Raw genomic sequence first — 11941 nt, 5'->3', positions numbered from 1 at the left:
CTAAAGGCGTGCCCTGCAAAACGAGGCGGCGTGGCTTTCAGCGGCCAGTGATTGACGAATGAGCCAAGCGGAATTCGAGGACGCATGCCGTGTCACCCTATCATCACATCCGACCTTCGGGGCAATCCAGCCACAATTTTGTGACCTATGGATTTAACCAATGGGAACGTTTTATTAGACAATATCTAGCGGGAATTTCCATCTGTCTCTGTACCATTTGTGTAACTGAGCAGTTTATTTGACGCAAGGGAGGGAGGAACAGGGGATAGTCATAGGTTGCTCAGAAGTGTAAAAACGCTAGAGGATGTGCATCCATCATAGGAGGACTGCCGCCTTGATTTTGGGAAATGGGGCGACAGCTTGATATTATTGTCTTAGACAATGTATACAAAGGTATTCTCGCATGTTTTCGTTTAGTCAAGTTTTGTTCTAACTCCTTTACCTTCTAATCTCAACCCGACATATAGCACGGTTGTCAAATGACAGAGTTTGGAGAAGCCGATTTCAAAGACCTCGCTGAGACTCTTTGTAGTCTACCGAAACCTACCGATGTTGCTCGCTATGGACGACTGGCAACCACCATACCTTGTAGTCAGTCTGCTTACCTTGGATACTGCTATCGCCAATGGGGCGTGATAGCCGGGTACCATAACGGTCTCTACATGGCTCTCAAGGAAACCGAAAAGTTCAAGGCTTTCATTCTCTACTTGTCAACTGCGAATTCGATCACGAAAGCCGATGTGTCCGCCTATTTCTGCGATAAAGACGGGGAGCGGCCAAACTCTGAAGCGCAAGAGTCTACCATCAACCTCGCGCTACGCCTTTTGCTCATGCTCAAATTTGGACCTGTTCAGGGCGAGGCATTTCCACATCATCACCTGATATGGGATGCTGGCTGTTTGAGAGAATATATAGCGAGATACCTGGATGAAGGGCCCCGCCTAGACGTGAAGGGCGTCCGCTTGCCTAAGACATTCCACGCTTGGAGTGTGGTAGTAATTTGTCACGTAACAGGGATAGTAATCGTACCTCACAAAGTGCCCGTCACGTGCTGAATCACGTATCTATCTCAGATATCGTATATATAGACCTTCTCCTTTTATCTATTTCCACTTTAATAGTTAAGCCACTTTTATTATACTCCGTATGCCCATTACTACGTACTATAACTTATAATAGTTATAAGCCTAGCTCTTAGTTAAGACCCTATACTACGATAACGTACTTATTAATACGATTCTTACGATCTCTTTAAAATAATTAACTTACTCGTACCTACTTTAGCCTAAGCTAAACTAACTAGCTACGATAGTTAGATTAAATAGTTTAATATACTTCGCGCTATAAGTAAGGGCGTTAGGGTTTAGAAGTACGTCGACTTAGATACTCTAGATTTTAACGCATTCCTTAACCCCTCTATAGCGCTCACTTTACCCTTAGAATTCGGACGATTAGTTACGACCTATAATAAAAAAGAACTACGAGTCTACTAAGCCCGTTATAAGGCGTTCGAGAATAACTAAAGAAACTAAGAAATCCTCCGTTAATAGCTTCTAAATATAACTCTTAATACGAACCTTTTAACTTCTTTAAGTATAAGTAATTTATAAAACTAAGCCGGGTTTCTTTTTATAAAGCTAACTATGCTACTTACTTTACGTAAATAAATTTATTTTTATACCGTACTTATAAAGAGGATTTATACGCTCGAGAGTATTTAAAAATAATAAGAGCTCGATACTAAATACGAGTAACTTATAGCTTACGAACGTAATATTATTAATACCTATATTAAAGTCCTTATTTAGTAGTTAATAAAATTAGTTAATACTATACTATACGAATACGTATTTTAAAAAGCTACTAAGAACGGTACTAAGTTTAGTATATAGCGAATTATTAGATATCTAAAGTAGGAATTTACGCCCCCCGAACTAGTAATAAGGAATGCGGTTCGAGAGGAATACCAATAAGCCTTTAATAAAGCGAGGACCGGAATTAACCCTTAACGCTAGTATAAAGAGTAATAGTTTACTTATTTTTAAGCTAAAACGTATAATATTTTAGAAATTAATAAAGAGATTGCTATACTTAACTTCTTAGTTATAGTTAAGTTTAGACTTAACCCTATATAAAGCTAACGTATATATAAGACCTTTAGCGAATTAATAGCCTTTAGAACGTATACGAGGACCCTCGAGGAAATTGCGTATATATTTAACTTAGTAACTTAAGACGTATATACTAAACGACTTTTAGGTTAAAGAGGGACTTATTTTATTTTTACTAAACGCTCTAATTTAGTTAACGATATAAATAATAAGGGTAACGTTATATATTTTTATAATTACGCATACCTATAGCGCTCTACGGCGTACTAAAAATTAGAATAGGTACTTATAGGCCGAAACGTTAGTAAGTTATTAATATAAATACTAAGGAGCTATATGGAAGAAGTCCTCGCTATTATTAAATTAAGTAAGTAGAAATTATTTTATAGTAAGCTTAAGAAAGCTAGTTAGCTAAGGAACGATAGAACCCTTAAGAAACTTAGGTTTCTAAAAGGATCTTCTAATTAACTTATAGCGAGCTTATTAATAAACTAGGACGAGGGCTACGTAGTTATTATACTTATAAAGAGTTAAGACTTAGAGGTAAACGTAATTTTTAGTACCCCTATAAGTAGCGCTTACCCCCTTTTTAAAAATACGGTAATAAATAGTTATAAAATAATATATTTAGTTAATAATAAGAGCCTATTTAAACCTAAGAGTTACGTATTATTAAGTAATAAAGACTATATTAAATTAGGAACTATTATATTACTTATTACCGCACGTAGTACTTATATTATAAAGGGCGTTTTAAACGGACCTAAGGGAAAGGGAACCTGCGATCTAAAGCTCTAGAACGTTACTTATATTAAGGGATTTTATATTAATATAGTCTTAGAGACTTTACTAAATAGAAGCGCATTTTAGTATTGCGGTCTAGATTATACTTTATAATAGGGAACGCTTTATAAGAGTATTATTAAAAAGTAGCTTATTCAAAAGAATAATCTAGTCTTTTTCGAATATAAGCTCTTCTAATTCTATCCTTTTTTTATAAACCTTAAGCGTATTTTATAAAGCCTAGTTAGTATTATATTACTAATTAGCTATAGAAAATTCCGTTGCTTATATTAACGTACTTATAAGAGGTCTAATAGCGCGCTCCTCTAGTACTTTAAAATAAGTTATCTCGGACCTAATGCTCTTCGTTAATTACTATATAAGACTTAAGGTATACGTATTAAACTTTTATTATAAGTTAAGTATAGGGTATGTATATTATCTAAAGCTAAAATAGTAGTTTTAAAAAGATTACCCTCGAAAAGAGCCTTATAGCTATAGTACTATATATACTAAGATCTCTTCTACTTCGAACTATCTCTTAGTAAATAATAATATATACTTATAGTTTTTAATAAATATAATAAGTAGCTTAGGGAGTTCCCTTTAAGGATAAAAATAGAAGAGGAAGTACTTTTCGTATTATAAAGCCTTGAAGTAGCGATTTGTTATTAAAAAAGGATTTTAATCTACTTTTTTAAAAATAATAATAAGACCGCTCTCTTAACTATAAATATTAAACGTATATATAAAACGTAGTATAGCGAGCTAAGAATTGGAATAGAACTTCTATTTTTATATACGAAAGAACCCGTAAATAACGCTAAAAGAGTAGGTTAACTCGTAATTACTAAAGCTCGTAAGATATGCTTTTTTATAAACCTCCTTACGAATTTATAGAACGAAATAGTACTAGCGGTAATTTTTATTCATAATATTACTTTATAAGAGGCTAATAAAGGAGATTTGCTTATTATAATAGAAATTAATTAGTAGAAGCGGTATTAACGTTAGTAATAGACGGGTTACTAAGTACGGGATTTTAAACCGGTTACTCCGTATCTTAGTAGCTTCTATATATATAGCTACTAAGTATACCCTCTTTATAGGGATCGTAAGAGGGGTATATATTAAAAGGAGTTTAAAGTACTTCCCTGCGGGTATATAAAATACCTAGTTAAATATATACTAAAAACGTATAACTTATATAGGGTCTAAGTACCCGCGCTTAAGTAGGTATTTATTATAAAGAATATTAAGTTTAACAAAAAAGTCTTTTATAATCCTATATATAAAGAATAAGCTATCGTAAGTAAGTAAGTAAATTTAGTAATTTAAAAAATATAAGAACTTTTTAATATTAATAATAAGTTAATTTAAGTACTTAGGGAAGTAGATCTAAACTTCGGAAATACTAATATTTAAAATAACTTTGTAATTAAGGATAGTATTATTATTAGATTTTTAACTATTTAGGACGCTAAGTAACTAATAAATATACTCTGGGGTACGGTAAATAAGGCTAAAGAGGTTAATATAGTTTTATTATTATTACTAACCCCTAAAATAACCCCCTTGCGCGAGCTTAGGGATAGGGATAAGGAAGGGGATATAGTAACTAAGTTATAAACGGCTCTACGTAGTTTATAGTCCTTTTTACGAGCGCTTATATATATTACGGAGGTTTTTAAGCTTTTAATTTTTAATAGCTCTTAGTAAAATACTAAAGCACGCGGTAGACGAAGTACCGATTATAAAAAAGTAATTCTTAATACTAAAGTCGACGTTAATAAGGAACCCTTATAATAAACCTCTATTATTATATAAGAATAGAGCTTATAAGAACTACCTTATTAAGTACTAAGTAAAGCTCCGTTAGGTCCTAGACGTTTAAACCGGGCCTATAGACCTTTATAACGCTTCGATAATAGTATTTTCGCAACGCTCTTATATTTAAATATAAGAAACGGCGATTATTATAACCGTCTTTAGGACTGCTTTTTCTCTACCTTTATACCTAATTAATAAAAAGCTATAAAGGAAAGTAGTATAGGATATATAATACTCTATTAAGTAGTAAAAGGAGTAGTTTATAAGACCTACTTAGAGCGCTCTAGAGGAGTTTAAAAACTACGACTTACTAAAGTTAATTTCTAAAGCTTACTAAAGAAGTTTAGTAATATTAAATATCTCCTACCGTAACTATAAAAGTTACTTAGGGATATTATAAATATAGAAATAAAAAAGCTAAGGGATATTAATATATAAAAAGAGGTCGACTATAATCCTAAATAAGGGATCTTACTTTTATTAAAATAGGTATATACTTATAAGTACGACGTTAATAACGAGGTTAGCGAGGTAAAAGTACGTATATATATAAAGGGGGATATATAACTACTTAACCCCTTATAAAATACGTACGCTTCGACGCTCGCCGCAAAGGCCTTTAGGCTTATAATAGTAATAGCTACTTAATTCGACCTTAAAGTAAACTAGTATAATATTATTAACGTATTCCTTAACGCGCCTCTTAAGAGTAAGAAGTTAGTAATTATTAAATTCTTAGAGGGATATAAGGTTACTAATAAAATAAGTAAACTTTAACGCGCTCTATATAGCCTCCGAGACTTATTAATTCTCTAGTTCTAAACCTTTACTTCTATACTCCATAGTATAAATATAATATATAATTACGAGGAGATCTATATTTATTAAACTATAAATAAGAAGGTAATATTAGTATTCTACGTCGATAACTTTATTATTTTATATTATTAAAATAACTAAAATGCGGCTTAGGAGATCGTTAATGGTATAAAAAAATATATTAACCTTAAAGAGAATAAACCGATTAATTACTTCTTTAGAGTACGGATTTTATAAGACTATATTATTTATAAGGTTTATTTTATTTACGACGTATATATCGAGCGAGTTACTAAGCGCTTTAACCTTATAGATTTATTATATCTAGCTACCCCTCTTCCTTAAGAAGAGTTTAAACTAAACGAGGGGTAGGTAATAAAGGAGGAAATAAAGAGCTATTAAGAGAAGGTCGGGAGTGTGCTTTATATAGCTATTATAATTAGACTAGACGTCGCCTTTACTTACTCGTAATTATTACGGTTCCTAACTAACCTAAGCGCAACCTATATTAAAGTAATTAACTACTATATCCGATATTTCTATATAATAAGATATTTTGCGCTCTATTATAGTAATATACTAAGTACGCAATTATTATTTCTAATTAGAGATATTAGCTTCGTAAATAACGAAGTAATACGACGATTATCTTAGGGATATATAATATTCCTTTTTAATAGCTTAATTTAATAGAAATTAGTACGCTAGGCGACGGTTATAACATTAATTACTAAAGCTAAGTTTCTTTACCTTAAGGAAACCGTAAAAGAGACTATAGCTCTGAAGCGCCTTTTTAAGGATATTGCCCTTAACCTAGGAGAAGTATAGTTAGTTAACTACGATAATTAATAAACGATTCGACTCGTCGTAGGGGAAAAAGAAAGAATAGCTACTTAACTTCGCTATATCGATATATAAAATATATAGCTAAGATAAGAGTATACTAAAAATAGCTTCGAGGTTACTTATATATTAATAAAAAATATATTAATAAATAAACTTACTAAAAACCTTTTACGAGCTAAGTTCGAACATTTTTATATACTTCTTAACTTCTATAATACGCAAGAAGCTATTATAAATAGTTAAAATAGTTAAAAATGATTAATTTAGGCTATGCTTAGAAAAACTTAATACCTAAAAGTAAACGATAAACGGAACTTAGAGTGCGGCCCGGAGGCCTAAAATAAATAAAATAAAAACCTTTTATAACCCAAAGGCCTAAACTCTTAAAATAACTTTACCCTATAAGGTATATATATATAAAAATAAGACTTAGGCTTATGCTTATTATTTAAACTCCTAGTTTACGAAGTACGTAATTACTAAGAATATAGCGTTATTAAAGAGGAGGGTTAGTATGCGCGCTAAGAAACGTATTTTATATACCTTAAAGTTTATAAAGCTAGGAGTAGTAGGGGTAGCGGGGGGCGCGGGAGCTAAAATAACCGTTCAGTTAACGACTTAAAATATAAAAGCGGGCGGCGCGATAAGAAGTTAATTATAAATAATTATAATAAGCATAAGAAAGGATTAGGGGCGCGCGTTAAAGAAGTTTTTTATATAAAAGCTAATATAGTTTTTATATATCCTTTAGTTATTATATATCTAGCGGACAATATTACGGAGCTTAGTAATATTTTATTAAAACTATAATTAGAAGTGCGCTTTTTAATAATAAAAAAGGATAATATATTTATAAGAGAGGGAGCGCTATTTATAATAGCCTTAATAAGGGCCTGGGCTATTAGCTATAAAACGATTAGTATATTAATATACCCTTTAGCTAAACGGCTATTAAAATAGTACACATACCGGCTACTACTTCTTATAAAATAATAACTACTATCCTTAGTATTAATATACTAAAGGGCTATTTTAAAATAGGGTAAATATTAGATCTCCCGTTCCTTAAGAGCCTCTCTTTTAAGCTTCTTAGGGACTAAATATACGTTAAATAGGCCTAGAATAGCGAAAAGAACTATACTTATTATAGGGAGTACCTTAACTTCTCGGCGTTCTCTTTTACTTCTTACTACCTTTTTAAAAAGAGCTAGCCTTGCGTTTTTTAAACTTTAAAATAATATTAAATATAAACTTTTAAAATAATAAATATACGATATACCCTTCTTAAAGGGCTTATTATCTAAACTAGTTTTATTTTTATTTTTAAACTCTGAGGGGGGGGTAAGTAAAAGCCTATTAGAGCTCTTATTATTACTATTTACTTTATTATTACCCTTATTATAGCCGCTAAAAAGAGCCTCGAACTTAATAAAGTCCTCGGCGTTTTAATTAATAACCTTAATATCTTCTTAGCTAAAGAGGGAGAGCTTAGTAGCCGGGCCTTAGTAAGTAAGTAGGAGGTTATAGGGGGGGGTAACGACTTAAAAGGGCTCGTTAATATTATTACCTATTTAAACTCTTAATAAACTATATAACGTATATATAAGAGGTATTATAAAAATTATATAAAACTTATTATTATTTCTAGATATATTAGATATTTATATTTAGAATAAAATTAGTAAACGATTCGACGGCGTAGGCGTGCGCGCGTAGTAAATAGGGGTATTTATAATAATTACGAGAGGTTAAAAAAAGGAAGAAAAATAATAGCTAAGTAACGCCGCGAGAATTTAAATATATATAAAGTAGCTAAGTAGCCTCGCCCTTAGTAATTTATATATTAGAAATAGTAGAATACGCGCTATTCTAAGTTAGGATTTTATTTATTTTAAATAAAGAGATATATTTATAATAAACGCGGTTTAAAAGATACGTATCCCTTATACTTAATTTTCCTTTATTTATATTTAACTAAATTAGGCCTTTATAAGGGCATTTAGAGATTTTATTTTAAGTATAATAGCTCCTTAGTAGTAGTAATTAGGGGGTATGTTACGTAATAGGGATAGTAATCGCACCTTATAAAGTGCCCGTTACGTGCTAAATTACGTATCTATTTTAGATATCGTATATATAGACCTTCTCCTTTTGTCTATTTCCACTTTGATAGTTAAGCCACTTTTACTATACTCCGTATGCCCATTGCTGCGTGCCATAACTCGTGACACAATTAGAGGTATCTAAGTTGAATTTACGGATAACTTAGCAGACCATCTTCTACTTATTGAGGAAGAGTCTGGGATTAAAGTGTTGGTTTTTCATCACGTTTCTTTCCTTCGATGTCATCAAAGGCAAGTAGAATGACGGGTATTCGAGAACATTTATCCGATGACTTGGCACTAATACGATCATCACCCAGCTCAATCTACCCTGTTGGGTTTCTCGAAGAGACCCTAAAGACGCTGCAGCTACTCTTTCCTGAATCGGAGTTTGGCGGCACAGGTATATCCAAACGCCGACGCTGGTCTTGGTATCAGAAGCTTCTATCCAAACAGCCATGCCCTCCTATCGACTGGGGGCTTGGATCCATCGGAACACTATCTGCTGAAGCCCGAAGGATCGAGAGATTTAGATTCTGGAGAAATCGTCTTATCGTCCTCAAGCAAGCATATGATGATGCTACTCCTCGCACTATATCTCAATGGTGGCATGACCGTCGAAACAGGGTTGTTTGGTGCACGTTCTGGTTGGCAATCTTGGTCTTGGTACTCGGTGCGTTGGTAGGCGCGGTTCAATGCGTTCAAGGCGGCTTACGAGTTTCCAAATCATGAACCACTCAAACGTCGGAGATATGCACATAATGTTCGAAGAAGACGACACGTGGCAAGCGATAGTAACAGTTCAATGTACATTCGTAATAATGCACCCCTTCGTTTTGGCTCGTGCCTGCGTTCCTTTCTCTCCGGCAATGTTTCTCATTTCAGGTTTCAAGTCCAGGATAGCATTCAAGTTCATGCTACACCTGAGGTCTTTTAACGAATTGATTGGACTGTGGTTACATCCAAAACCATTCCACTTAACCCATAAGTTAAGATGCGGTGGTTGATGAGATGTTCTTGACGGGATAGATGGGCGAACAAGGCACGAGAGTGCATCCAAGCATCGCTTGTGCCCCAGCGACGATCCCGACAATCCACAAGTCTTAAGACTGCGTTCTAGAACTTCTGAGTCAACAGACCCAGCTCCAGAATGACGTTGAAAGGGAAACCGAGGCATCGGACGACTCGACTCAAGACTTCTCAGCAACCTTTACTCAGCAAGAACCCCAAAAAGGGACCAATTCAACACATAGCAGCTGAAGAAAATCCAAGAACAGACGATAGCCAAGGCACCAAGCCGATTCGGCCAACTTGGCAAACCAAATGCGGCGCCAAACCATGCCGGCCATCCGGCGCCGGAGACCAACGGCGACCCAATTGGTCACTCCACGAAGACGCTCGGGTCCGCACCAATGTATCGGAATGTGGCGGCACCTCGGGATTCTCCAACGGGGCCCTTCGGTGTGGCTCGGCATTGGCTGAGGTCCAGCAGCAACAGCACAAGGCATTGTGGCTCAGGACCTAAAAGCCACAATCACGTTGTCTGGGATGGACCTTGACTCTTCTAAGGCTTCGCCTTCGGCCGCTCGAGCCGTTTAGCGACTTGGGCGCGCTGGTTGCGGCGTTCTCAGTGACGTGGGACTAGGTTTTTCGCTGTCTTCCGTGCGGAGACCGATTGCGCGGCCCCTCATGACATGGTGACATGAGCCAAGTTGCTTCCATTATCCTAGTGTAGGCTGGGGGCATTGGCAACTTAGCGTTCTCCGGTCGGGACGAAATGACGCACGAAGGGTCTGGCAGCACTATGCTGGGCAGATGAACGCATCAAGCAGGCGATCTATAAAGTGGAATGATTCTCCCCTTCATCATGACTGATTGTCCTATTCATCATCACAACAAACTACAATTACAAAAACACTTGAGCCTCTCATTGAGAACCAAATCCAAACTCAAAAACTTCCAACCAACACTCAACCTACCAGTTGACATTACAACTACCAACTACTACAAAGTCGCACAATCAAATTACCTGCGGCAGACCTAAAGTCAACGAAATCTTCACAACCTACAAGCTCAACTACCTCCAGCCTATCTTTACAAACGACACAAGATGTGCTTCGGCTTGTCGAGACGCAGAGGATACGGAGGTGGCTACGGCGGTCCTGGCTACGGCCCCCGCCCAGTTATCGTACAGACCCACCACCACGGCCATCACGGCGGCGGCATGATGGGTGGACCTAGACCATGCGGCCCCCGACCCGGCTTCGGCGGCGGCGGCTTTGGCGGACCCGGCAGACATGGATACGGCGGCGGCGGTAGGGGTGGAGGATGGGGAGGCCGCGGTGGTCGCTGGTAGACTCGGGGGTGACTTATGACGATTTTTACGGAATGATTTGCATGCATTAGAATTGTATATCACGGCGGGAACATGATTTCAAGGGCACAGGCGTTTCAAAGCTTCAAAGCTTCAAAGTTTCAACAATCAGATTAGTAATCGACATACATCAAAGACACACTATCTTACGTCATTGCACAAAACCACATGCGTGTCTGATCAGTTCGCACTCGCACGGGATGGCTGTTTGCCTCCCTTCAAAATGCTGAAGATTAGATTATTCCGACGGGCCGTTGGCAACTTGCGCAGTCAGAATACATTGCCATGCCTTTCGTGTGTCTCAAGGCCAAGGTGCACTGTCGCTATCGAGACCACACTCAAAATTTACCTCCTTAAGCAGACGATGGTGATGTGTTGTGAAAAGATTCAAGGGGGAATTTGAAGAGCCAGAGAAAGCTACGGTACTTAGAGCCAAACCACATGCCTCACCGCGTACACACCGTTTTCGAATGCCCACTCTATCGCTGCTATCACTTGTCGTGCTATGCTGTAGCACGAGGAAAGGACTCGAGGCCAAAGTGAGAGTTGTCAGTACTGTGGACGACACCGCATGAACAAAAAACCATGAGGCATCCCTTTCGTTTCTCAACATCCCAACCTTTGGAAGTGCGAGGAGCTAATCCCTTCTCTCGGAATCTAAATCCCGTTCAGTCTTCGCAATCTCTACTTCTCTACAGCATCATTTGTGGTAGAGATGCGGGGAAGTCCTACCACCCAACTCTACATTTCATACTAGAAGCGAAGGCTTCAGCCAGAAAGCAGCATTTAATCTCTAGAATAGTGCCTTAGGTACCTTTAGTCTCTGGTATCCGACGGGCCGCCGGTCGAACTTTTGCACATATTACAGGGCTGCCCCATGAGAACATCCTTCGGGCGTTACCCCAAAGTCGCCTAAGACGGAACTGCAACTGGTGTATCAGATGGTCTGGATACTGCACGGCCGAAGTAACCTGGCCTCGGCACCCGAGGGGGGAAAGCTTAGGCGGACGATATACTTAAGCTCCACCGCCCTGAACACCTCACAGCTCGACATGTTGATAACTGAGGCCCGCAAT

General features: G+C 36.7%; 4 protein-coding genes across 4 annotated transcripts; 3 read left to right on the top strand and 1 right to left on the bottom strand.

The window, feature by feature from the left end:
* Window positions 1-347: 347 nt before the first annotated feature.
* On the top strand, window positions 348-945 carry CLUP02_05053 (uncharacterized protein; the record flags this gene model as incomplete). Its single annotated transcript, XM_049284062.1, has 3 exons — window positions 348-383; window positions 468-848; window positions 916-945. 3 exons carry the CDS (start codon window positions 348-350, stop codon window positions 943-945), a joined length of 447 nt encoding a protein of 148 aa, XP_049141205.1.
* A 7786-nt stretch (window positions 946-8731) lies between these two features.
* On the top strand, window positions 8732-10535 carry CLUP02_05052 (uncharacterized protein; the record flags this gene model as incomplete). The annotated part of the gene is made up of 9 exons (XM_049284061.1): window positions 8732-9046; window positions 9118-9272; window positions 9377-9419; window positions 9521-9591; window positions 9641-10000; window positions 10061-10126; window positions 10199-10222; window positions 10282-10335; window positions 10427-10535. The coding sequence occupies 9 exons, from the start codon at window positions 8732-8734 to the stop codon at window positions 10533-10535; spliced, it is 1197 nt and encodes a 398-aa protein (XP_049141204.1).
* A 66-nt stretch (window positions 10536-10601) lies between these two features.
* On the top strand, window positions 10602-10847 carry CLUP02_05051 (uncharacterized protein; the record flags this gene model as incomplete). The annotated part of the gene is made up of 1 exon (XM_049284060.1): window positions 10602-10847. One exon carries the CDS (start codon window positions 10602-10604, stop codon window positions 10845-10847), a length of 246 nt encoding a protein of 81 aa, XP_049141203.1.
* Window positions 10848-11166: 319 nt separating this feature from the next.
* On the bottom strand, window positions 11167-11478 carry CLUP02_05050 (uncharacterized protein; the record flags this gene model as incomplete). Its single annotated transcript, XM_049284059.1, has 1 exon — window positions 11167-11478. The coding sequence occupies one exon, from the start codon at window positions 11476-11478 to the stop codon at window positions 11167-11169; it is 312 nt and encodes a 103-aa protein (XP_049141202.1).
* Between the last annotated feature and the right edge of the window lie 463 nt (window positions 11479-11941).

This window comes from Colletotrichum lupini, chromosome 3 (assembly GCF_023278565.1).
Source record: "Colletotrichum lupini chromosome 3, complete sequence".
Lineage (NCBI taxonomy): Eukaryota > Fungi > Ascomycota > Sordariomycetes > Glomerellales > Glomerellaceae > Colletotrichum > Colletotrichum lupini.
Note: the sequence above shows the minus strand (reverse complement) of the source record. Positions and strands in the feature narration are given on the sequence as shown.